At 40.3% G+C, this 27,533-nt stretch overlaps 2 protein-coding genes across 14 annotated transcripts in view; one reads left to right on the top strand and one right to left on the bottom strand.

The window, feature by feature from the left end:
- Positions 1-27,533, top strand: part of VPS8 (VPS8 subunit of CORVET complex) — a 180,122-nt gene that overhangs the window by 14,201 nt on the left and 138,388 nt on the right. For 6 of the 13 annotated variants that reach the window (XM_074189588.1, XM_074189585.1, XM_074189584.1 and 3 more), the window contains exons 3-8: positions 93-303; positions 1,416-1,484; positions 8,500-8,630; positions 9,901-9,994; positions 22,255-22,287; positions 23,035-23,089. In XM_074189588.1, the coding sequence (XP_074045689.1) occupies positions 154-303; positions 1,416-1,484; positions 8,500-8,630; positions 9,901-9,994; positions 22,255-22,287; positions 23,035-23,089 (532 nt within the window). In that variant the 5' untranslated portion in view covers positions 93-153. Of the gene's footprint in view, positions 1-92; positions 304-1,415; positions 1,485-7,383; positions 8,412-8,499; positions 8,631-9,900; positions 9,995-22,254; positions 22,288-23,034; positions 23,090-27,533 lie in introns of those variants that run through there. The other 7 variants (XM_074189594.1, XM_074189595.1, XM_074189590.1 and 4 more) reach the window with 2 other exon arrangements.
- LOC141490188 (ATP synthase F(1) complex subunit epsilon, mitochondrial-like) lies at positions 20,867-21,022 on the bottom strand. Its single transcript, XM_074190423.1, has one exon. It carries the CDS (start codon positions 21,020-21,022, stop codon positions 20,867-20,869), a length of 156 nt encoding a protein of 51 aa, XP_074046524.1.

Genomic DNA, 27,533 nt, shown 5'->3' with positions numbered 1-27,533 from the left:
TTCTAACAGAGGTTTTACTTACTCAACTCATTAGGAATCTAAAACCTGCAGTGCATACGATTTGTGTGGTTTCTTTCCTTTCTTTGAAAAAGATCCAAAGAGAGAAAACAGACTGCCCATCTGGCCTGTCTGAATGCTGTGATTGAAGCTAAGATGGCAAGTGAAGTCGATCCTGAGAGTGAAGAGGCAGCCCCCTCGCCCCGAGGAGGGCTTGGAGAAGGCCTGGCCCAGGCCCTGGAGGCTTCGCTGCCCAGACTTTCCTGCATAGACCTGGACAAGGACCTGGAGTTCCGAAATGAGCTGGTAAGAGCTCAGACTGCAGTGGAGCCATGAGCCATTGACGTAGAATCCTTGTGTGACTGGCCTTGTTCCTGGTGCATTTCTGACACTAGCCAGTGCTTACATTTCTATGTTCTGGCAACAAGTCTGATTTGGCACTCTAGCTTGCCAGTGAACCATGAAAGGCAGCATGGAAAACTCTTTCATGGCTCACACCTTATGTGAGAGGCTGCAGGGTGTAGTGATCAGAGGGTTCTCCTTAGAGCCAGGAAGATCTGAGTTCAAGTCCTGTCTCTGACCCATACTGACTGTGGGACATGGGGCAAAGCCTCTGACCCTTTAGTGCTCCAGGTAGCTCTCCGACTGAGTCTCCTTCTGAGGAAGAGATTTCCATTCTGGGACTTCTCTTTCCAGAGGAGAACCCTGGGCCTTCCCAGTGATTTTGAGATTGTAATAATGACTCTGAACAGAGATTTTCTGCTGTGAGACATTGAGAAGTGGGAGGAGGATGAAGAGCCTGAGAGTGCTCAACTGTCAGAAGATTACCAGTCGAGTATCAGAATGGCAGAGAGGCTGTCTACCTTGCTCTTGACCCATTGCTAAGGGTTACTAACATTGGTCTAACTTGGAGAAAGGAGATGAGGCAGTTCAGAGTCTATCTGGGATTAATCAAGTCAGATCCCTTGTTTTGCCACTGGCTCTTGTTCTCCCCTTTACACCCATCTTGCTGGACTTTATTTATTTATTTATTTTAGGTTTTTGCAAGGCATTGGGGTTAAGTGGCTTGCCCAAGGCCACACAGCTAGACAATTATTGTGTCTGAGACTGGATTTGAACCCAGGTACTTCTGACTCCAGGGCTGGTGCTTTATCCACTGCGCCACCTAGCCACCCCCAAAATGTTTTTTTTGTTGTTTTTTTTTTAATTTTTATTTTAGGTTTTTGCAAGGTAATGGGGTTAAATGGCTTGCCCAAGGCCACACAGATAGATAATTATTAAATGTCTGAGACTAGATTTGAACTCAGGTCCTCCTGACTCCAGGGCTGGTGCTCTATCCACTGCACCACCTAGCCTCCCCATTACACCCATCTTGATGGTGAAGAGGAACCATGTTTTTTTTGTTGTTTTTTTTTTAGATCGACGACAAGGAGTTTGATATTCCTCAAGTGGATACCCCTCCTACCCTAGAAAGCATACTTAATGAGGTGGGTTGTTGTCATCATCACTGTCTTGATAAAGTTCTTTATTTCTGTCACTTGATATCGATTTCACCTTTGAGGCTATGGTATGTACAGACAACTTTGATTAGGGCTATACCATGTGGTATGTACAGACAACTTTGATTAGGGCTTTACCATGATTTCATCTGAATGTTTCATGCTTTGATCCCATGAAGGAAAAATATGATTTGTCTTCATTTCTACCATTACCAAAAAGCTGTGGAGAGCATCCCAGATCTTTTTCCCCATCTAGATCAGCGTGTCTGTAGGTGAAGGCTCAGTTGATAGAGGTGTATCCAAATCGGGTAGACCAGGGAATCTAGAAACTTGTGGTCCATGGTCTCATTTTTAAAAAAATATTTTGATAATTGAATTTCAATATAATTGACTTCCTTTTTTCTATATTTTGCTTTATGCATTTAAAGCATGCTTTTGAGAAGGAGTCATTGACTTTATGAGACTTACAAAGGGTCCATGTCATAAACCATGTGAAGAGCTTCTGAACTAAAGGGAGGTCTTATTGTTACCTGGAGAAGTGGCATTCTCTAATCAAGTGCTGCAGGCTGGGAGCATTGGCCCTGTCTTTTTCAGAGTTTCTGATGAATGATTCTGCTGAAGTCTGTCTTGCATTTGGGTTTGTGATTCTGAAATCCCAGAGTTGCCAGGAGGGATGGCAAATACCCAGGATGATGGGATTCAGAAAAGATAACAGATTAAAAGGAAAGATGGGCCAAAATTAAGAAGAAGCTAATAAGGACCCATAAAGGCTTCTATTTCTGGTCAGAAGAGTTGCTCTACTGCTAAGTGGGGCAGATGTGTGAAAGATGAGGAGATTCCAATTAACTGCTCAGAATGAGCAAGAAGATGTGGCACAGCCTTTAGTTTCCCAGCAGTAGCACTGCAGAGTCCACAGCAAAGGAGGTGAAGGTCTTTTGGGACTCTGCCCTGGTCAGTTTTGGGTTAGGATTAGCTTAGGACCTTACATTTTGAGAGGGATATTCACCACCATCATGGAAACTCTCCATTAGAGGAGAAGGTAAAGGAACTGAGGATGCTCAGCCTGGACAAGAGGTGAAAACGGGGAAGGGAGAAGGAAACACAGGGGCATGGTAGCTGCCACCCAGCTGGGAAGTGGCTTAAGCTGGACTTGGATCCTAAAGCCTGTGTTCTTTCCACTACTTCGATTTATACCATATTAATAGAAGCCAAACCCATCTTGTAGGCTCTTTTACAATGAGGCATCTATTGCCCATCTATGAAGATCATGAAGTCCCCTTGGAAGACAGATCAATCGGAATGGTCCTCTTCATTGACTGTGCTACAAGGTAGAGATCAGGGAGTGTATACTTGCCAGAAAGATTAGCCACTATGATGGAGGTGACCCAGTGGGGTGTCGTCAGACAGATCCTTGGGGGGATTCTGTGGAAGGTGTGCCCACTGCTCTTATTTGTGGATAACATTGTACTGATTGCACAAGCCTAGGATCCTGCAAACATCTTTCAAGAGATCGTAATCCCTCCAAGGAATTGCCCAGTCCATCCACACAAGAAAGACCAAGTAGGATGAAGGGTGTCTATTGACTAGATTTCAACATGCTTTCTAAATGGACATCCTATAGACCTTGTTGGAATGTGCATATGTGTAAAGGGACAGTGAACTGGGTCTGGAGAAGAAAAAGAGGAGAATGGCTGGATCTTCTTCAAGGAACTACACAGCTCTTAGACCCATGTTCTCAATGTAAGCATTTTGCTGGTGTTGCTGTGTGGACAGATATGCTACGACCTCTGAAGAACTAAAGATGAGACTACATAGATGGTGATGGAAATGTATGTGGTGGGTGCAAGGAGTCTACAGCCTATTGCCAATGAGGAACATTGAGGAGGAGTGGAAGAAAGGGATGTCCCATGAGAACTATCGACAGAGAGAAGATGGACTAGTCATATGGCAAGATCAGGGAATGGAGGAGGACAACCAGAGCATGTCTCCATGGGAAAAGGGGGAGGAGGAAGAGTAAAAGGAAGTCATCATAGGGATAGAGACCTAAAAAAATGGGGTAAGTAGACAGTATTTTTTAAAATGTTTAAAAATTTAAAACATTTTAAAAATATTTTTTAAAACAGAAGAAAAGGGGGGGATAAGAAAAGATAAGACAAGGAGAATAATGTTGATACTACCAAATTAAATTTAATTTGTATTAAAAGGAACAAGCTGTATGTAATATTTTTATGTCAAAATGTTGGTGTTTGATAATTTTCTAGTTCATAATAAACAATTTTTCTCACTTAATAGTATTTTATTTTTTCCAATTTTGTGTAAAGATAGTTTTCAGCATTCATTTTTATGAGTTTGAGTTCTAAATTTTTGTCCTTCCCTTCTTGCCCTACCCTCTAATATAGGTTATACATAAATAATTGTGTTAAAAATATTTCCTCACATAATAAACAATTTTTAAAAAAATTACAGTGATTTGTAAACAGTTGGGTGAATAGTAGGATAATCAAGTCAACAAGCATTTTGAAAAAAAAAATTTATTTCAAGTCCCAAATTTTCTTCTACCCTGGTCCCTTCCACAGTGAGAAGGCAAGAAATGTGATGCCCATTATACATGCAAAGTTTTGCAAAATGTATTACTACATTAGCCATTGCTGTGAAAAAAAAGAAGGAAAATATTCTTTAATCTGGACTCAAGAGTTCATCAGTTCTTTCTGAGATGGATGGCTTTTTTAAAAATCATAAGTCCTTTGGAATTGTCTAAGATCATTATATTGCTGAGAATTAAGTTATTCATGATTGATCCTTGTACTATATTATTTTTATTGAGTATGATGTTCTCCTGGTCCAGCTCACTTCATTTTACATCAATTTACAGGATCTTCTGAAGCTATGCCTCTCATCATTTTTGTGACACAATAGTATTCCATTTCAGTCATTTACCATAACTTGTTTATCTGCTTCCCAAATGATGAGCATCCCCTCAGTTTCCATTTCTTTACCATCCATCAAAAAAGGATTTTTTTGTACCTGTAGGTCCTTTCCCCTTGTCTTTAATCTATTTGAGATACAGAACTAGTAGCTGTATTGCTGGATCAAAAGTTATGCACAGTTTTATGGCCCCTTGCTATAAAATTGATTGCCACAAAGTTTGGGTCAGTTCACAACTCCACCAACAGTGCAATAGTGTCCTAGTTTTCCTACAACTCCTCCCTCCTTGCCACAGTTATTTTTCTTTTCTGTTGTAATAGCCGTATTACGTAATAGCCATGGATAAGTAGTGGTACCTTAAAACATATTTATTTTTCTGAACAATAAAGATTTAGAGCATTTTTTCATTTGACTATCAACAACTTGAATTTCTTCTTATGCCAACTCTTCCTATCCATTCACTATATTTATCTATTGGAAAATGACTCTTATTTTTGTAAGTTTGGCTCAGCTCCCTAAATATTTTAGAAATGAAACCTTTACCAGAGAAACTTGAAATAAAATGAATTTTTTTGCCCCCAGTTTCCTGCTTTCCTTCTGATTTTGACAGCTTTGGTTTTGTTTGTGTAAACATTTTTTAATTTAATGTAATCAAAATTATCCATTTTACTTCTTGTGATCCTCTCTGGCTCTTGTTTGGTCTTAAGTTCTTCCTTTATCCATAAATCTAACATGTAATTTCTCACATGCTCCTCTGTTTAAATCATGTTTCCATTTTGACTTTATCTTGGCAGACAGTGTCAGATCAGCAGGCATTTTTTTAATGTTTAAAACAAATTCATTTAGTTATTTTTGAGTTTTACAATTTTTCCCCTAATCTCACTTCCCTCCTCCCACGCCCCACAGAAGGCAGTCTGTTAGTCTTTACATTGTTTCCATAGTATATATTGATCTAAATTGAATGTGATGAAAGAGAAATCATATCCTTCAGAAAAAAACAAAATATAAGAGATAACAAAATTACATAATAAGATAATGATTTTTTAAAATTAAAGATAATAGTCTTTGGTCTTTTTTTAAACTCCACAATTCTTTCTCTGGATACAGATGGTATTCTCCATCGCAGGTATCCTAAAATTGTGCCTGATTGTTGTACTGATGGAGTGAGCAAGTCCATTAAGGTTGATCATCCCCCCCACGTTGCTGTTAGGGTGTACAATGTTCTTCTGGTTCTTCTCATCTCACTCAGAATCATTTCATGCAAATCCTTCCAAACTTCTCCAAATTCCCATCCCTCCTGGTTTCTAATGGAACAATAGTGTTCCATTATATTTATATATATATATATACCACAGTTTATTATTGATGGACATTCACTCAGTTTCCAATTTTTTGCCACCACAAACAGGGCTGCTATGAATATTTTTGTTTTTGTTTAGGTTTTTGCAAGGCAAATGGGGTTAAGTGACTTGCCCAAGGCCACACAGTTAGGTAATTACTGTCTTAGACCAGATTTGAACCCAGGTACTCCTGACTCCAGGGCCGGTGCTTTATCCACTGTGCCACCTAGCGGCCCTTATGAATATTTTTGTACAAGTGATGTTTTTACCCCTTTTCATAATCTTTTCAGGGTATAGACCCAGTAGTGGTATTGCTGGATCAATGGGTATGCACATTTTTGTTGCCCTTTGGGCATAATTCCAAATTTCTCTCCAGAAAGGTTGGATGAGTTCATAGCTCCACCAACAATGCATTAGTGTCCCAGATTTCCCACATCCCTTCCAACATTGTTCACTGTCCTTTCTGGTCCTATTGGCCAGTCTGAGAGGTGTGAGGTGGTACCTCAGAGACGCTTTAATTTACATTTCTTTAATAAGTAATGATTTAGAGCAATTTTTCATGTGACTGTGGATCACTTTGATTTCCTCATCTGTAATTGCCTCTGCAAATCCTTTGACTATTTGTCAATTGAAGAATGACTTTTTGTCTTTTTATAAATTTGACTCAGTTCTCTATACATTTAGAAATGAGTTCTCTGTCAGAAATGCTAGTTGTAAAGATTGTTTCCCAATTTATTACATTTCTTTTGATCTTGGTTACAGTGGTTTTGTCTGTACAAAAGCTTTTTAATTTAATGTAATCAAAATTATCCAGTTTGTTTTTAATGTTTTTAATCTCTTCCTTGCTCATAAACTGTTTCCCTTTCCATAGATCTGAAGGTAAACTAGTCCTTGATCTTTTAGTTTGCTTATAATATTGTTTTTTATTTCTAAATCCTGTTTCCATATGGATCTTATCTTGATATAGGGTGTGAGGTGTTGGTCTAATCCAAGTTTCTGCCATACTGACTTCCAATTTTCCCAATAGTTTTTATCGAAGAGAGAGTTTTTATCCCAATACCTGGACTCTTTGGGTTTATCAAACAGCAGATTACTATAATTGTTTCCTGCTATTGCACCCAGTCTGTTCCACTGGTCCACCACTCTATTTCTTAGCCAATACCGGACAGTTTTGATGACTGATGCTTTATAATATAATTTTAGATCAGGTAGGGCTAAGCCCCCTTCTTTTGTACTTTTTTCATTGAATTCCTGGAAATTCTTAACTTTTTATTTCTCCATATGAATTTACTTATAATTTTTTCATAATTTTTGGGGATTTTGATTGGTAGGGCACTAAACAGTTTAGTTTTGGTAGAATTGTCATTTTTATTATATTAACTTGGCCTTTCCATGAGCAGTTGATGTTTGCTCTGGTTTTTTAAATCTGATTTTATTTGTGAGAGAAGTGTTTTGTAGTTGTTTTCATAGTGTTTCTGAGTCTGCCTTGGCAGATAGACTCCCAAGTATTTTATATTGTCTGAAGTTATTTTGAATGGCATTTCTCTTTCTAGCTCTTCCTGCTGTATCTTGCTATTAAATATATAGAAATGCTGAGGATTTATGAGGGTTTATTTCATATCCATCAGCAGGCATTCTTGAAGTACCTACCATGTGCTGCCTATTCAGATTAGCTGCAGTTGCTATGCTTGCCTTCCTCCTCTGGCAGAAGATACGGACGAAGGATACATGGATGCAAGCCCTGACCTTATCTTGTTATACAATGGTTAAGTCATCAGGCATTTTTTTTTTGTTTTTGCATGGCAATGGGGTTAAGTGACTTGCCCAAGGTCACACAGCTAGGTCATTATTGAGTGTCTGAGACTGGATTTGAACTCAGGTACTCCTGACTCCAGGGCTGGTGCCCTATCCACTGCACCACCTAGCCGCCCCTCATCAGGCATTCTTAAAGCACCTACTGTGTGTCACCCATTCGGTGACAGTTGGCAGCAGTTGTTGTGTTTGTCCTTCCCCTCCTGATAGAAGACAAGGATAAAGGATGTATTGACACAAGTTCTTTGTGACTAAAATGAGAGAAATGAACTAATGGATAACCTTTGTTTTGTTTTGAAATAAAAACTGATCATAAAGTAACAAATAGCTGCCTGTTTGTTTTTCCACCCTAACTAGAGGGAAACCAGTTAGCATTTATTAAGCTAAATGTTTAGGATACAAAGACTGGCAGCTGTCTGTCCCTGCTCTAGAGGAGACAACATGCAAACAATTGTGTGCAAACAATAGTGATCATCGGTGCTTCTGGTCAAGGGAGGTGCTAAGTGGTCCAGACATGGGATTTCACTGGTCTGGGGCCCCATCAGTGGAGCATCTCCTCTGCCCAGTGACAATGATCAACTTCCCTGTGAAAGCCTTGGGGTGTTGCCTGTCATGCTGAAAGGGTTAAGGAGACTCTCCAGAATGGCCAAGTCATAGGTATTTCAGAGACAGGCCTTCAGGGGGCCTTCTGGAGTCCAAGGCCAGTCCCTCACTCACCATCCCATGCTGCCTCATGACAATCTACTCTGATAATCCTGTACCACCCTCGTCATGGCAGTCAGATGAATGTGGTGGAGACGAAAGCACAGACTGGACTTTATTTAGGATGTGCGTGCAGGTGTGTTTCTGCCCATTAATCTGAACTTGACTTTCCTAATCACTAAACAATCACTAAATGTGTGGGACCATATTCTTTCATCTTTTAGACGGATGATGAAGATGAGTCCTTTGTCCTTGAGGATCCGACTCTGTTAAATATTGACACTTTCGACACCCACTCCTATGACACATCATCTGTGGCAAGCTCAGACAGTGGTGACCGAACCAATCTGAAAAGGTGAGTAGGCATCCAGGCTGGTCCAGCAGATGGGGGGAATTATATACTTATTTTAAAGTTATATAGCATGGCAGGGACAAGTTGTCTGCCTATGTTTCTGTGAAGGGAATGGAAGGCAGACTTGATGGGAAATATTAGACCAAGGTCTTGGAGATGGTTGAGGATCGGGGGCATGGCCTGAATGTAGTAACCATGGAACCCCCTTCCTCCCCAGGAGGAAACCACTCAGGCAGTGGGGGACTGTTGGAGAGAGGCCAGCCTAGTGCCCTGTTATGGGAAAGAGAAGTTAGACCTTGTTTGCCCCACTCCCTCCTTCCTGCCTCAAAGCCAGCCCCAGCCCCAGCATTCCTGTATTCCCTTAGAGAGGGTTCAGAGGAGAAGCCCAAAGATGATTAAAGTGAGGGAAAGAGGACCTTTGACCCTAAATAACTTCATTTTGACTGTGTTTTTTTCTCCCAAAATTCCTGGGAAGAACATAAAAAGAATAGAGAAGTGGAGAAAGGCTGATGCCCATAATTTATTGAATTCATGTGCATTCTCCAGGTTGGGGCAGATGTCTGGACGTCTGTAACTTTTTAAATGTCTTGGCCGTGACAGTTCTGTAAGCTCTTAGGTGGTGCTCCTGGGAGACAGGGACCAGGCTGACTGTTTTAAACCTCTATACCTCACATACCCCTCAATATTTAATAAACCCTCTTTTTTAGTGCTGTTGTGAGAGGAAGGGAGAGGGCAGCCAGGCACAGCAGAAGAGGAAATGAAAGCAAATCTGGAAAGTGGATTCCCCAATCTTTAAGTGGAGGGGCAAGCTCCTAAGCTTGGTTAAGGCCAGCCCAACCATCTTTCCAGAAGCTAACCACAGTGGCTGCCCCCTGGCTGGGTGCCTTCCCTAAATAGCCAGAAGAATGAGGAGAACCAGAAGTTGTGGGGGAAGTAGGGCATTGAGGGGCTAGGAGGAAGAGGGATGTTTCAGAGCCAGCATTCCAGTGGTTTGATGGTGTCACTGAAGGAGGACAGGTCTTCATCTTTGTCAGGCACCATCAAAGAAGGCTAACCACTTATTTTGCTGCCTCTTGTTCCCTGGGGCCAAAGTGGGCCCACCGGGTGGCCTGGGAAGCATCTTAATGGACTGAGGAATTCTTGGATTGACCTAGCAATGACATGCTGCACTTAGTCAAATTTTCTGCTTTATTGAAATGTCTTAATTGCTCCTTTTCAAGTCTCCAGGCTTGACCTTGAAGGTTTTAGTATCCTAACTTTTTGTTCTTTTTAGGAAGAAGAAACTTCTTGACTCTTTTTCACTCCATGGCTCGGTAATGCGGCATTCACTTCTGAAGGGGATCTCTGCCCAGATCGTCTCAGCTGCTGTGAGTGTGGGGTCTTCTTCCCTTGGCTCTGGGGCCTGAGGGAACAGAAGCCTGGGCACAGTGCTAGCTTTGGCTGAAGGCTTATCAGAAAGGCCTTGGTTGAGTGATTTTGTATATCTCAATTTTAAGTGTGCAGGTTGCTAGTGTGGTCAATGTCCAGTGAAGGGAAGGTGGACCAAAGGAAGCAAACCAAAAAGAGGGGGCAGGCATCATGGTGAAATGAATAGAACATCAGCCTCTGAACTAGGATGTTCTCAGTTCAGATCCTACCTCTGATCCACCCTGGCTGTTTGACTTTAATCTTCCTGAGGTTTGTGACTTGTTTTCAAAGAGGGAACTCCCCACACTCAGGAGACTCCAGCTCCGATTCTGGCCCTTTGTTCACTTGTTAGTTCATCTCCCCGAGGAGTGTCCATGTGAGGGAGGCCACTTCTATAAAGAGATGGATGTTTGCTTGATCAAACTGTTTATGTAGAAACTTTATGGTGCTTTATGGACTACAGAGAATTTGAATGGTGTTTAAATATAGGATCTGGCAGCCTGAGGTCAAATAGAAATTGTCCCTTGCAAAAAAAAAAAATAGATTCAGTATATTTTACCCAAGGTAAACTAGGTGGAACAGTAGTTAGAGTGCTAGACCTGGAATCAAGAAAACTCATCTTCCTGAGTTCAAATCTGATCTCAAACACTGGGCAAGTCACTTCACCCTATTTTCTTCAATTTCCTCATCTGTAAACTGAACTGGAGAAGGAAATGGCAAACCCCTTAAGTATAGTTGCCAAGAAAACCCCCAATGGGTCATGAAGAGTCAGATACGACTGAAACAGCTGAAAACAACCTTTTACCAAAACCTTTTTTTTTTCCTTTTGGCCCATTTCACAAGAACCCCTCTGATATCAGAACCCTAAGCTACTATGCCTAGGATCTGGTTCATGGTACAGTAGAAATAGATTTAGAATTGCAAAATTGAAGTTCCAAACCCATTTCTGCTACTTACTGCCTTTTTGGCTCTAGGCAAGGCACTTCCTCTGAGGTTCTTTGGGGGCATATGGTCCATGTAGCTTGATTTCCCCAGTTTTCTAGTCATTTCTTTTAAAATCGTGGCAGACCTTTGAGATGCTAACTCAGATTTGGCTGCCCCCTTTTCAGGGTATAATGACTGTTTTGCACTTTACATTTGGGCTAGAAAGAAATTCTTTCCTTTTTGGAGATGGTACAAGGTTGATATGAGATTGAAATGATATCAGGAGACCTTAAAAGCATTCCCTATCATAGTTTTACCAAAGCAGCCTCTTGTACCAGATGGCCAAGGTCTGGACCATCCCTCTAGCTTGGGTACAGATTCCAATCAAGGCTTGTACTATGCTACTGCTTAGCCATTTTGAGGACAAATGGAGCCAGTTTAGAGAGAGATGGACAAGTTGCCACTCTCTGTTTCGAGATAGGGGCTTATTTCTCTTTGCTAGAATGGGAACCACCTGTTGGGGGATTACATTTCTATGATGCTTTCTGAATCTAATCCTCATGTAGGTGATGAAACCCATTCTTCCCTAAATTAAGACAAACCAGAGCAATCATTTGACCCACCTGTTCAGTTTAAAAATATTTTGAATAATTGAGATAGGCTGAAAATCCAGGCCTTGAATATTGATGAGATAAATCTGTTGCTTTAATGAAGCTTCTTTTTTCTCATGCAGAAGGGGTGAAGTACTAATAGCTTCCAGCAGGTTGGCTTCCCCTTGTTCTTCCTGTACGATGAATGGTAGTGTTTCTCTGGTCCACTCACATGGAAACTGCTTCCATTGGGTCAAGGGTTTCGTTCGGTGCTTTCCTAATCTCCAATTACCAGCTGGGTCTCTGGTCTCTTGGCCTCTGTAAGGATTGATTTGCTGACATCATCACACAATTGCCAAGTGTCAGAGGTGGACCAGGCCTCTAGTTGTATCCACACTCATGAAGGAATCCCCACGACAGCATACCCTGCAAGGGGCCAACCATTCTTTTGATGGAGGAAAGACCCCCAGTAAGGGGGACCTCCCTCCCTGCTTCCCCAGCTGGCCTATTTCCCTTTCGATTAGCTCTAATTGTTGCTCATTTTTCCTCAGTCTCTGAATCCTCCACTCATTGCTCCGACATCTGCATTTTGGGACTGAACAAAAAGCACTTAACCATTCTTCCAAATGATGGCCTTTCATATACTTAGAGATAACTGCCATATTCCCCTGAGTTTTTTCTTCTGCAGACCAAATAGCCTCTGTTTCTTCTGCCAGTCCTCATATTTCATGACCTTGAGGTCCTTCACTTTTCTCATTGCCCTCTTTTGGACTCATTCTGATTTAGCAATGGGTTTTGTAAACTATGATTTTCCCAAATTGAACCAGAACTTCAACTCTGATATGATTAGGGCTGAATACAGAGGGACTGTCACCTCCTTATTAAAGGTGTGATACCTTTCTTCATGCAGCCCAAGATTACATTAACTTTTTAGACTGCAATTATATTAAGTTTTGAGTCCATTGAAACACTAGATTATTTTCAGATGAGCAGTTGTTTAACCAGGCATCTTCCATCCAGTGTTTCTGAAGTTGATTTTTTGAACCCAAGTATAAGACTTTTATTAGTGTATATTCAGATTTATCTTTTTGTCCCAGTGTTTGAACTTGTCAAAATCTTTCTTGGATTCTGATTCTCTTTTCTAGTGCATTAGTTATCCCTCCTGTATTTGATAAAGGTACTTTCCATGCATTTATCCAAGTCATTGATAAAATTGCTTAATAGCATTTGGCTAAGCACAGATCCCTGAGGCCCTTCACTGGAGAACTTTGCCCAAGGCGCCATCAAACCATTAATAATAGTAACACTTTGGATCCAACCATTTAACCAAGTCTGCATCTTCCATATTGCTCCTTTGATCTCTCACATTTCTCCATTTATTTTTCCATGAGAAGAGCATGAAGGGATTTGCCCAGTGCATTGCAAAACTCTAGGCAAACTCTATTTGTTTCATTCTCCTGACCTGATAGGCTAGTAACTCTCTCCTGAAAGTTGATGAGGTTAGTCTGATGTGACCTGATTTTTATTGAGCCCATGCTGGCTCTGGGCTTGCTGCCTCCCTTCCCCCAGTGGTCCCTTATCCATCTCTTCAATAAGACATTCTAAAAATACATTGTAATATATTCTAGAATTTTGCCAGGGATTGTTGAACTCGAGCTCATCAACCTATTGTTTGGGGACTATTTTCTTTGTGCTTTTGAAAATTAGAGTTTTGGAACACTGCCTAGGTTATCAGTCTCAGGAGAGGGCTGCTTAGTTTGGCCGAACTCTTGTCCCCCTCTTTGTTTTTTAGGCTTTGTTACAAAGGATGACTCCCCAGATTGGGGAGGACATTCAAAAATGGTGTTCATTTAAAATATGTGTATATAAGAATTTTGTAATAAAAAAGAAAATCAATTCCCTTTGCCCTTCCACAGTCCTGCCAAGAGGCTCTTGATTGGGGTCATTTTTATTTTTAGGTTTTTGCAAGGCAAATGGGGTTAAGTGGCTTGCCCAAGGCCACATGGCTAGGTAATTATTAAGTGTCTGAGACTGGATTTGAACCCAGGTGCTCCTGACTCCAGGGCAGTGCTTTATCCACTACACCACCTAGCCGCCCCTTGGGGTCATTTTTCAAAGATGGTGTTGGATAGTTATGTCGGCCAGTTGGTTTAGGATCTCAGTTGGATCTAGGTTCACAGGAATCGGGGGACTTAAGCTTGTTGAGGGCTGCCAGATACTCTTATTCTCCCCCTTCTGGTCTCCTTCCATTCTGGTCTAGTATTGAACGACTCTGTTTTTGTTCCACTAGTTGTTGTCTCCTCTACCTTAAAAAGCACTTCTGTGCCTTATTTGATGCCCTTCTTTCCCCATGACAGCTGCATTACTTTAGGGATTATCGCCTTCTTTTCCCTTTGGACCATGGGACATGGTAGTGGTTGTGACTGCTGATAGTCCTGAAATTACCCATCCAGGCTTCATGGGACCTCTAGCTGGGAGCACAGCTAGGGGAGTTCTGGGCATTCTTGTCTTGTTCTGCAAAGTCTTTCACTCTGGGGCTTGGTGAATGCTGCTTTTGTTTGATCTGTGAAGAATGTGGATATATTTAAGTAAATCCATATTATGTTCATTTGGAGAACCCTTTTATTTTGTACTGTCCTCTGAGATCCTAAAAGACACAGAATGGTGTCCAAAATTGAAGCCTGCCCCTCTCTCTCTGGGCTCCCATAACTCCTGAGCCAAGCTATCTTCTGATTCCACAATTGGGGCATCCTGAAATGCAGACCCCACTTCCTTTGCTCTGTGTCAGCCAAAGATGTGTATTGTCCTATCACACGAATAGTCTAGAGGGCTTGGGGCCCCCACTCCTAGCATCATGCCAGAGGGAGGCATCAGCATCAAGTGGCAAGAGTGCAGAGCTGCCTGGGACTTGAAGGCTGGGATTTAGAACCCACCTTGTAAAGAGCCACCCTGCAACCATATTGCTGAGTGAGTTACCTCCTTTCCCCCAACCCGAGTTTCCTCATCTGAAAGAGGGATGAAAGTATCTGTGGTACTCACCTCACCTCTCCCAGTGAGCGCTTTGCAGACCCTTGGGCACCGATGGAAAGGTCAGCTATCATTCTTGCCCGCAGTGGTCCTTGCCCACATTTGCTTCCACTTGAACCTTAGAGGGGAGAACCTGGGTATGGGGCAGAAACTGCAGAGGATGTTTGAGGAAGAACTTGTTAAGCATTTGGCATGTTCAGGAAAATGGGTTGCTGCTTCAAAAATTTTGGCTTTACCTGGAAGGATTGGCATGAACTGATGCTGAGTGAGATGAGCAGAACCAGAAGAACATTGTACAACCTTGATGGACTTGCTCATTCCATCAGTGCAATAATCAGGGATAATTTGGGGCTGTCTGTGATGGAAAATACCATCTGTCCAGAGAAAGAACCATGGAGTTTGAACAAGACCAAGGACTATTATCTTTAATTTTTAAAGAAAATCCATTGTCTTATTATGTAATTTTGCTATCATATTTTGGTTTTTTTTCTTTTAAGCATTTCTCTCTCAACACATTCAATTTAGATCAATGTATAGTATGGAAGTAATGTAAAGACTATCAGACTGCCTTCTATGGGGGGTGAGGGGAGGGAAGTAAGATTAGGGGAAAAAATTGTAAAATTCAAAAATAAGTAAATTTTAAAAAGTGAAAAAAATTTCATCTTTAAGATCTTCAAGTCTAAACTGGATAATGACTTGTTAAGTAGGTTTTAGGGAGGATTTTTTTTCCACGTGTGGGTGGAACTAGGGGACGCCTGAGCTCCCTTCCAAACATGAAATCCTATGATTTCTTCCATGTGCAGATTGCCACTCTCATCCCATATGACTACTCTCCGTGTCCTTTGATAATAAATAAATAAGTAAATGCCCTCAGGAAGATTTTTTTACTTCTTAGGGTCTTCTTTCTATTTGTTGAACTCTTTATCTGACTTAAAAAAAAACTATTTGCCTATTTTAAGATTTCATTAAAATTTTTATTTTGAGTTCTGAACTCCTTCTCCCTCCTGACCCTCCCTTTCACATTGAGAAGAAAGGAAAGAAATGTGATATCATCTATCCAAGCAAAACATATTTCCATGTTAACCACATTGCCCCCCCCAAGCAGAAAAAATAGAGTGGAAAATTATGCTTCAATCTGTACTTAGATTGTACTAAAATCTGTACTAGATTTCATTAGTTTTTCTTAAGTCTTTAGGCATTGTTTTGGATCATTGCATTGATCAAAATGATTAATCATTTGTAGCCAATCATCATTATTAGTATTGCTGATACTGTGTACAGAGTTTTCCTGGTTCTGTTCATTTTGCATCAATTCATATGAGTCTTCCCAAGTTTTTCTGAAAGCATCATCCTCGTTATTTCTCATAGTACAATAGTATTCCATTACAACCATATTCCACTTGTTCAGTCATTGCCCAGATGATGGAGATCCCTTACTTTCTAATTCTTTTTCATTGCAATAAGAGCTATTACAAATATTTCTATACAAATAGGTTCTTTGTCTTTTTCTTTGACCTCTTTGAGAAACAGATCTAGTAGTAGTATTACTGGATCAAAGGGTATGCCCAGTTTTAAAGCCCTTTGGGCATTGTTCCAAATTGTTCTTTAGAATGGTTAGATCAGTTCACAACTTTACCAGCGGTGCATTAAAGCCTAATTTTTCCAGGTCCCCTTCTACATTTGTCATTTTTTCTATCATGTTAGTCAATCTGATAGGTGTGCAAGGTACTTCAGAATTATTTTAATTTGCATTTTTCTAATCTGTAGGAATTTAGAGGGCAGAGAGATGGCACAGTGGATAGAGTACTGACCTTGGAGTTGGGAGGACAGGAGTTCGAATCCAGCTTCATACACTCACTGTGTGACCTTGGGCAAGTCACTTCACCCTGATTGCCTCACATCCAGGGTCATCTCATCCTGATCCTTCTCTGGTCACTGGACCCAGATAGCTCTGGAGGAGAAAGTGAGGCTGGTGACTCAGCACAGTCCCCCTCACTCAAATCCAATTCTTGTGCTTGTCATGGCATCACCTCCCTGATATCATGATTTTCTTCAAGAGGACAAACATCATCAGTAATTTAGAATTTTTTTCTTACAAATATAAATAACTTTGATTCCTTCTTCCTTTCACCATTTATCTATTGAGGATTTGATTTAGTTTTCTATATATTTGAGAAATGACACCTTTATCAAAGAAACTTGCTATAAAATGTTTTCCCTAGTAGTTTCCTCTTATTTTTTTCTTCCTAATTTTGACTGCATTGGGTTTGTTTGTGCAAGAACTTTTTAATTTTATATGAACAAATTTATCTATTTTTGCATCTTGTAATGTTCTCTATCTCTTGTTTGATTATAAATTCTCCCTTTATTCTTGTTTGACAGGTAAAATATTCCCTATTCTCCTAATTTGCTTATAATAGCACCTTTATGTCTGAATCTATAAAGTTTTTCCAGCAAATTTTGTTTAAAAAAAGTGATTTCTTGTCCCAAATTCTTGGATCTTTGATTTTGTCTAACACTAGATCTCCATGGTCCCTCATACTATCTATTGGGTGCCTAATCTATTCTACTGATTCACCTCTCTATTTCTTAGTCAGTATTGTTTTGCTAATAGTTGTTTTACATTTCATCACTTTTTTCATTGATTTTTTTTTTTTTTTTAGGTTTTTGCTAGGCAATGGGGTTAAGTGGCTTGCCCAAGGCCACACAGCTAGAGAATTATTTAGTGCCTGAGGCTGGATTTGAACTCAGGTCTTCCTGACTCCAGGGCTGTGCTCTATCCACTGCACCACCTAGCTGCCCTTTTTCATTGATTCTTCACAATTTTTCCCGTTGATTTTGTTATCATTTTATCTAGTTCTATAAATTTTTTTTTGGTTATTTGATTGGTATGATCTACCGAATAAATAGATCAATTGGGGTAGAAATGTTGTTCCTGGTTTTGTCTTGGCAGAGTATTTTATATCATCTGCAGTTTTTTAAATGTATTTCTCTTTCTATGTCTTCCTGCTGGATTTTATTAGTAATATATAGAAATGCTAAAGATTTATGTGGGATTATTTTGTATCCTTCAACATTGCTGAAGTTGTTAATCATTTCAATTAGTTTTTCAGGTGATTCTCTAGAGTTCTCTAAATATAACATATCTGCCAAGAATGATAGTTTTATTTCCTCATTGCTTTTTCTTCTCTTACTGCTATAGCTAATATTTCAAATGCAATTTTGAATAGTAGTGCTGATAATAGACATACTTGCTTCACCCCAGATCTTACTGGGTAGGCTTTTTTTTTTTTGCAAGGCAGTGGGGTTAAGTGGCTTGCCCAAGGCCACACAGCTAGGTCATTATTAAGTGTCTGAGACTGGATTTGAGCTCAAGTACTCCTGACTCCAGGCCAGTGCTCTATCCACTGCACTACCTAGCTCCACTCCACTGGGTAGGCTTTTAACTTATTCTTACTAAACAGGATGCTTGCTGATGGTTTTAGATAGATACCACTATTTAGATAGATACCACTTCATTTACTTATACTTTCTAAAGTCTTTAATAGGAATGAGTGTTGTATTTTGTCAAAAACTTTTTCTGCATCTACTGATATAATCATGATTTTTGTTGTTTTTTTTTTAATTGCTATGATCAGTTTTCCTAATATTGAACCAGTCCTGCATTCCTGATCATGGTGTATGATCTTTATGATATATTGCCATAATTTCCTTGTGTGTTTTAATCAATCAATCAATTCAATTAATTAATTAATTATCAATAGTCATTAGATAAATTGATCTATAATATTATTTTTTTCTGTTCTTGTTCTCCCTGGCTTAGGTATTAGTACCAAATCTGTGTTGTAAGAGAAATTTGGTAGGAATCCACTAATTTTTCCAAATAGTTTATATAGTATTGGGATTAATTGTTCTTTAATTATTGGGTAGAAATAACTTGTCAAACATCTGGTGATTTTTTTTATTGAGCTCATTGATCATTCTTTTTTATAAGATAAGGCTTCTGTTTATCTGTTATCTGTTAGATGATTATAAATGCCCATCCATTTCTCTTAGACTGTCAACTTGGCAAATAATTGGGCAAAATAGCTATTCATAATTGCTTTAATTTCATCTTCATTGGTGGCAAATTCACCTTTTTCATTTTTGATACTAGTGATTTTGTTCTCTTTCTTGTTTTAAATATTAAATTAACCAATGGTTAATCTTTTTTATTGGATTTTTCATCAAACCAGCTTCTAGATTTATTTATTAGTTCAATGAATTTCTCACTTTGAATTTTATTAATCTCCCCTTTGATTTTCAGGATTCCCAACTTGATGTTTAATTCGGAATTTTTCATTTGTTCTTCTGGTTCTCTTTTTTTAGTTGCATGCCCAATTCATTGATCTGCTTTTTCTCTCTTTTATTGGAATAAATATTTAGTGATATAAATTTTCCCCTAAGAACTGCTTTGGTTGCATCCCATAAATTTTGATATGTTGTCTCATTGTTGTCATTCTCTTTTAATGAAATTATTTATTTTTTCTTTGATGTGTTCTTTGATCCACTCATTTTTAGGATTAAATCATTTAGTTTTTTGGCCTTAGAGTCAGGAGGACAGGAGTTTGAATCCAGCCTCAGTTACTTGAAACTTCCTAGCTGTGTGACCCTTAGGCAAGTCACTTCACCCTGATTGCCTCGCATCCAGGGCCATCTTCAGTTGTCTCGATCCATATCTGGCCACTAGACCCAGATGGCTCTGGAGGAGAAGGTGAGGCTGGGTACTTAGCACAGCCCCCCCTCACTCAAATCCAATCCGTGTGTTTGTCATGGCATCACCTCCTTGAAGTCATAGTCTTCTTTGAGAGCAAAGGACAAAAACATTTATCTCTGTTTCTATTACCGTTTATTAAATATATATATTTTATTGCATTATGGTATGAAAAGGATGCCTTTAATATTTATGCCCATCCAATTAGCTCAGCATCCCCACTTCAAGTTTTTATCTCTTTCTCTCTTATTTTCCTGTTGGATAAGATATATTTCTACATCCAACTTATATATGTTATTCCCTCTTTGAACCAATTCCAGTGAGAGTGAGGTTCAAGTTTTGCCTGTCACCACCCCCCCCATTTCCCCCTCCGCCATAAAAATTCTTCCTTTGTGCACCTGTTTTACTTGAGATAATTTTTGGTTTTTTTCCTCTCCCTTCTCTTAAGGTATCCCTATTTTTCACCCCTTAATTTTTTTTCTTTGCGATCATCCTGTCATAGTCAACTTACACCTATGTATATGCCTTTTAATTTCTCTAGTAATGATAACATTCTTAGGCATAAACAAGTATTATCTTCTGATATAAGAATATAAACAGTTTAGCTATGAATATTGAGTTTGAATGCCATATTTTCTACTCAGCTCTATACTTTTCATCAGGAATTCTTGAAAGGTCTCTGTTCCATTAAGGTTGAATCCCCCTCCCCCAAAGGTATTCTTGGTTCTAATCCTAGCTCCTTTGCCTTCTGAAATATCATATTATTTTCTCCTTTAATGTAGAAGCTGTTGAATCTTACGTGATTCTGATTGTGGCTCTATGATATTTGAATTGTGTCTTCTTAGTTGTTTGCTATATTTTCTCCCTGACCTGATCTTTGGAATTTAGTTTTAATATTCCTAGGAGTTTTCATTTTGGGATTTCTTTCTGGAGGTAATCAGTGGATCCTTTCAATTTTATTTTATCCTATTATTCTAGGATATCAGGATAATTTTCCTTGATAATATGATGAAATATATCAGTAGTCTAGACCCTCCCCCCCCGCCCCGATCATGGCTTTCAGATAGTCCTATAATTCTTAAATTATCTCTTCTCAGTCTTTTTTCTAGGATGTCTTTCCCTTGAACTATTCTGATGAAATAGTTCACGTTTTCTCCTATTTTGAAAAATTCTTTTGTCTTGGTTTTATTGTTTCTTTATACCTCATGGAGTCACTACCTTCCATTTTGTCCAGTCCTTATTTTTAAGGATTTCTTTCTTTGGTGATCTTTTGTATCTCTTTTTCCATTTAACTAGTTCTATTTTTTAAGGAGTTTTCTTCTACAGTGAATTTTTGTGTCTCTTTTACATTTGGCCAATTATTTTTTAAACTATTATATTCTTTTTTTTTTAATCAGGGCTTAGTTTATTGGCATGTCAGAATACACAGGCAGGTGTTTTCTTCTCAACAGCAAAAAATGAAGTGAGATAGTTTCCAATCTGCCATAACATATAACTGAAAATCTTCATCTTGAAAATGTAGCACTAGTCAGATTACATTATCCCTTTTTAACTTTCACTATTTTTACACTGCTGCCAGAAACTTTTTCAGCATTTGCTTTGAATTCAGTCTTCAGTGCATCTCTTACTGCTTTTGCACAGATCTGGGAATATTGGATATAGCTGAGTCTGGCCTGTCTCCAATAGGCGACCATGGCTGTGGGGAGGGTGGGCAAGGGACCCAACAAGGAAGAAGTCTAAAGTATTATATTCTTTAGTATTTTTTGGTACCTTTTTTACCTTACTTTTGACTTTTCATAATTTTCTTACATTACTTACATTTCCTTTCCCAATTTTTCCTCTACCTCTTTCATTTGAGTTTTAAAATCCTTTTTTAGAGTTTTTTTCTGGAATTCTTGTTGAACTTGTATTCAGTTCAGTTTTCTTTGTAGCTTTGCTTATATAAAGATTTTGACATTGATGTCTTATTCTGAATTTTTTTTTGATCTTCCCTGTCTCCATAATAGCTTTTTATGATCTTTTTTCCTTGTTGTTTGCTCACTTTATAAAGTTTATTTCTGGATTTTTAACTTTATGATAAAGCCTGCTCACCAGGGGTTGGATGAACATTGGGGGTACAGAGATGCTATCCCAACTTTCACATTTTTTCATGCTGCTGTTTTAGGAATTAGTTCTGGGGTCTGTGAATACTTTCAAGATGGTGCGAATCAGGGAAAGGTGTAGTCCTTACTTTCCTGTCTGTCCTCTGGTCTTTATCCAGATAGGACCCCCTGATCCCTTGTAACTGCTAGGGCCTCTTGACCCTGTCTTTTGCTCTCCTGTAACCACAGCAGTGGTGCTTCTCTCTGCACTGGAGGCAAGACCAGGCCTCCGGTCCCCTTTGGCCACATTGTGACCTGCCACTGGGTAGGGGTAATGCAGCAGGGTCTTGAACCTGGTGCCAACAGAGGGCCCCCTGAAATCTCTTTCTCTTGACTCCTTTCTCTAGACTGAGAACTCCTGAAGCTGCTAGTATTGTCGCCACCACCTCCAAGGCCTCGTGTTGGGGTGACCACTGCATGTGCTGTCACTATGTAGGAGCCAGTCTAGTCCCAATCCCAGGGCACAGATCATTTTTGCTGACCTCCCAAGTCATCTTGGGCTGGAAAACTCTCATCTTGACCTTCTTCCATTTTAGGATTTATTTTGAAGTGTTATTTTACAGTTTTTTGGAAGGGAATGTTGGGACAATTCAGTTAAGTTGCTGCCTTGTACTTTACCATCTTGGTGCTGCACTACATTTTTATTTTAAAATATTTATTTGAAAAATAAATATCTTGACAATTGTATTTCAGTGAAATTGGTTTCATAATCCTGTGTATTAAAGAACATTCTAGATGGGTGGCACACACCTGTAATGCTTATCTATCTTTTTCACCCCATTTAGGACAAAGTTGATGCTGGCTTGCCTACTGCAATAGTAAGTATACACTTTTTTTTCTTACTCAGAGCAAATTAATTGTTGTTCTTTGTTTTTCTAGTTGTTGATGCTTGTGATGTCTGCATTTCTGAGACTGATTTCACTGGCTAGTTTCCATAATCAATAGGTTTATCATTTGCCACGCTTGTTTTCATTTGAAGGAAGAGTAATGATTTGGCTCCATTCTTCTGCTCTTTCTTCCCCACTTTCCCAGGGCCAAAAGGCATTGGTGTCCATTGCTAAATGGTTACTTAAGGATCTTGTTAGATAATTAGCAGAGTGTTGGGGGGATGCATGCCCTGCCAGCCCTCTGGCCTCATCTCCCCCTTTGCTCAGTAGAGAGGGTGAGATCCTGGGGGAGCCAGGGCTGCCTGGCATCACCTCCTTCTTTCTGCTTATATGAGGCTAGATTTGTACATTATGGGGCCAGATATGAGACCCACTCCTGACCCCAGGATTCTGTCTGTGCTTCTGGAAGGAGCAGAGAGTGTGTGTGTGTGTGTGTGTGTGTATGGTGTAGTTGGCCCTCCATATGGCATATGACTGAGAAGCCTTTTGCTCTCTTGTGTTAAATCCGGCCAAGCTGGGGCCATGGCTGACTTTGAACAGAGAGGGGCAGCCAGGCCATCTGTGGTCCCTCGCTGGGCTGGGCTGGTGGTGATGGGCAGTCGGGTGAGGGCGGGAGATGGGGATGGACACAGTTGGTCCTTCTCTCTGAACATTGTCCCCTATTCCTTTTGTTCCCAGGCTGTGTCCAGTCTGATCGCAGTGGGGACTTCTCATGGATTGGCCTTAATCTTCGGTAAACTCACTTATTCTTGTGTTTCTTAGAAATGGGTAAGGTACATCTACATGGGAGCTGGGATGCCCTGCTGCACAGTTAGGAAAACTGGCATCTCCCTCCTTAAACTGAGATGGGAGCCGACCCAGCCTCACTTCCATTCCACGCCGCCTCTTTGGGGATAGCCCATTGTGCCTCTTGAGTGGGACCAGTGGTTTGGGAGTCTAAGGACTTCTGCGCCTATACTGAATATTGGCCTTTGCTGGTTTTGTAATGAAAGTATGGAAGATGGAAAATAGAAAAGCCTTGGAAGGAGTTGTGAGAGGCAGAGATCACAATCCTCAAAAGGGAAGAGCAGAAGAAGGGAACTGAGGGAGATAGAAGAAATGGGACTGACACTAATAATATTAGTTCACCTCCATAGATCTGCATATCTCTCTGATTCCTCTTCCTGTTGTCACTAATTGGTTGTACAAAGACCTGTGATTAGAGGCAATAGCATCAAGAGGATCTGAAGATACCAGAGGAACAATGTAAATCAATAACTAAAGGCATTACATTGGTGTTCCATGACTTCCCATTGGGGTTGAGCAACAGTTCTGAAAAGCTGGCTCACAAAACACCACTTGTTGAGGCATCTTTCTTCATGGTTTGTCTACCTACAGAGGACTTTTATCCAAGACATCTTTGGGCAGTGCCAGCACCATTACCCCAATTTTACAGATGAGAAAAACTGAGGCTCAGAGGCCAAAGGCCTCCTGCCCATAGCCCCCTGCAGAAGTCATATGTCAAATCCTTCCTTCCACTGGGATGTGGGGCCTCATCTTGCTCCATTTCATCTGCCAGAAAACTGCTTTTTAGATGCAGTTTATCTTCATTCATCTTGGCTGTTCTCCATTTCTTGTAGCCCCATTTACTCTCTTTCTGCCATCTTTGGTCATTTGGCAGTGGACCACAGGCCTATCATACCCACATGTTGTTCTCATAAAATCTCTTGCTTGGTGGGCTAAGTCAAGCCCACTACAGATATATATGTTTGATTTCTTTTAGGGCCAGCAAGATTTCCCATTGCATGTCCTCATCCAAAGGATGATGATGACATTAATAATAATTCCATTCCATGCCCTCAAGAAAAACAAATTATACCAATTGAAATGTTTTAGGAGAGCATGTTAATATATTCTGGCTATCATTCATAATAGTGAAATTTAATAAATACAACTCATCAATTATTGTAAAATTTTAATGTTTGGATAATGAGGTCCTGTCAAATGAAGTAAAAATCAAATTGAAGGCCCTCGAAGAAACTCTGGTCTGTTGATTTGCTGGGATGTACTAACACTTCTAGAGGAATGTGTGAAATCACATTTAACCTTTTCATTGATAGTCATGGGAGAAAGCATCAAATGTTGAGTTCTAATTATATAAGCTTCATTTAGCTTCTCTTCAAAATCGAGATGACTTCATTAACAGTAATCATTTTAAGAGACAAAATTCACTATTGTAGATAAGTAGAATTTTTGAAATGTGGATATAGGCTGCCTCCTTTTCTGGAATTCTAGGGAAGACAACATTTGTAGCATATCTAGGGTTTGCTTTGGGGTAAAGATTTAAAAACACTGACCTCTGGATGCTTTGTTTTGGGGATTGGTTCTCTTAGAGACGTGAGCTGTCTTCTCTTGTAATTCTCATTGGAACACGCTGCTCTTTCTCATATCAGCAGTGATTGCCCATTCTCTCACATCTCAAACCAACTACCTAAGGGTGCATGAAGGCTATAAGCACCAGTTGGCCACTGGACTCTGGCCATGTCGTCCCCACCACCACCAAGGCTTCTCCCTCCCTGGTCTCTAGTTAACAGTTGAGCTGCCATGGTAGGCTATGAAATTGACTTCTTGCTTTTCTTTCTTTCTCCATCTTTTCCCCATGGACCGAAAAAGGAAAAGGTACAGTGAACGTGGGTTGTGCATGTGGCCTGCATGGCTTCCTCTCTTTTTTTTGGCCTGGTGTAGTGCTCTCAGGGAGCAGAGACCCTCACCTGGCAGCAGAGTTGGCATTGTGGGCTGGGCTGGGCTAGGGGAGCATAGACTGCCCATGGTGAGGCCCCATGAAAGACTGCCTCTGGTAAGCATGCCCACCTGTGTAGGTATCGGCCCCTACATGGTTTTACAAACTCTCAAGCTATCCTCAGCTCATTGGCATGGCTTGCCCAGGCTGCTTGGAGTGTCCTGTGAGGCATTGTGTGAAGAGGGACGCAAGTACTTCCTAAGGTCCCCTCTGCCCTCTCTTCCTCTTCCCTCTATGCTCAAGAAAGGAGGTTTCAGTGTAGATAGAAGCAAAGACAAGAATATGGGTGCTAGTTTGTTTCCTGTCTTTTGATATCGAGCTAAAGAGAGATGGATGTCCATGCTCTAAAAAAGTGAAAGATTCAACAATATTCTTTCAGGGCCATGTTCTCATGTTCAAGGTGTTTTTACTTTGAAAGCTTTTTGAAATGTTCATATATGGGGACAAGAAATGATTGAATTTGGAGTTGTGGAAAGAAGAGTCACAGCAGTAAGTAGCTAAGTCCATTCAACCTGAGGTTGGGTGATGATGTTATCTACATTGGCATTTACCTCTGGCTCTCCTGGTCTCCTCAGAAAACTACTGGGTAGCTCCATTTGCTTTCTAATTGGGTATACTCAGGTAATTGCACAAGAGTAATATTTGCCTAAAGAAAATGTAATTAGAAGTATACATTTATGTGTTTGTCTATAGGTGTATTGGCTATATAGACTTATATTTCTATATAGAAAGATAGGTGTCTCTCTTTGTAGAGAGAAAATCTACTTGAGATGAATTTTGAATTATTTGTGTTGCAATAACCTCTCAGTGATTATTATTGATATTTTAGTGATAAGAACTAAATCTGTGATTTCATTGGTATAAGGAATTATTGCTGGGTGAGGAGAGTCCATTGATCAGTGCAGGTCAGCCTGCCCTTCTCTTCAGCTTATAGCTTTAGAATGTCCAAGAACAGGGGAGTCAAACCAGAGCCCCAAGAGTGAATTCCCAATCAAATGAAAATGTAATTGGAAAATATTTAACAGAATAAATAAAAATATAGTAGTGTTTAACATAGATAATGTGCATATGTGTTTTTCTAAGTCACTCTGAAGCTCACAGGGATAGATTTCTCTTTGACTTTGGCACCGCTGACCTCGAATCCTCAAGGTGAAGGCTTTCCTGGGGTCACACAGCCTGAAATTTGACATTACTTGACCCTTAAATCTTCCTGACTCGGAGGCCACCTCTTGCCATTATTCCCTTCTACCTCTCATTGGTATTATAATGAATAAAAACACTACTCTCCTGCAAATATCACCACCTTCCATTACATTCAGAAGTCCTACTTTTCTACAGTGCTTTATACTTTTCAAAATGTTTTCACATATTTGATCATTACAACCCCTCTGGAAAGAAGGTGCAGGTGTTATCCCCAGAGATGAATTTACTTGCCCAACTAAGGGTCTGGGTCTTAAGATACTTCTTTGAGTGTCTTGCTGCTCAGACAGAATGCGCCCCTCATATGGTGGGCCTTTTCTCACAAAGGAGTGGAGAAGGCTCCCTCATGTGGTGCTGAGGTGAAAAGGAAGGAGCTCCAAGAATCCAGAGGGTTAGGGTGTGGTGAGGGAGCCCCGCAGGCTGCTTACACTATGCCTACCAAGGCCCTAGTGTTTCCTCTCATGATGGCAGTGGGGCTTATGTCTTTGTCAGCAGGGATAGGATTTGGGTTTTGCTTCCTCCTAAATGAGTGATCACTCTGTCTCATGAACCAGAAGGCTTAGGTAGCCCTCCCCATTCCCAGATGCCCCCCCCCAAGTTGGAAATCATTAGGGCTTCTGTTGCATTCATTTCTTGTCTAGTGACTTTTCTATCATGGGACTCCTAATGCTTACACAAGATCCATCTTCATCTCCTCTCTCACATCAGGATGAAATCCATAGCAGGAAACTTACCATCCCTTGGCAGACTTTAGGACTGGCCAGGGTCTTTGGAGCATTTGTTAGACCCAGTTTAAGTCCTCTTCTCATCCCTCTCTTGTTTGAGTCTCCCAGGGACTCTTAGCTAACTGATATCCTGTAGCCATTAAGGCATCAATGTGATTCAGTTCTAGAGACAATCTGGAAGGAGTAGCCTAAGTATCTCTTCGATTTGGAACAGTAAGAGCCTTCGAGGCTGTCTAGGCCAACTCGCTTCCCCAGAGAAGGGAAAGTACTTCCCCAGAGTAACAGGGTAAGAGGTGACAGAGCCAGGCCCAGGCATGTCATGGTTTCTGACCCCTACAACCAAGACCAAGCTTTGGAGACTGCTGATTTGCCCCCAGCATCTGGGAACCCCAGGGCCTGGGGAATGGGGTGGCTTAGCCTAGTGGTCTCTGGCTCTCCAACTTGGAATGCAAGCAGCCCCTCCTTTCATCCCT

The sequence above is a fragment of the Macrotis lagotis genome, chromosome 5 (genome assembly GCF_037893015.1).
Source record: "Macrotis lagotis isolate mMagLag1 chromosome 5, bilby.v1.9.chrom.fasta, whole genome shotgun sequence".
NCBI lineage: Eukaryota > Metazoa > Chordata > Mammalia > Peramelemorphia > Peramelidae > Macrotis > Macrotis lagotis.
This window is presented reverse-complemented; position numbering and strand designations above follow the sequence as displayed.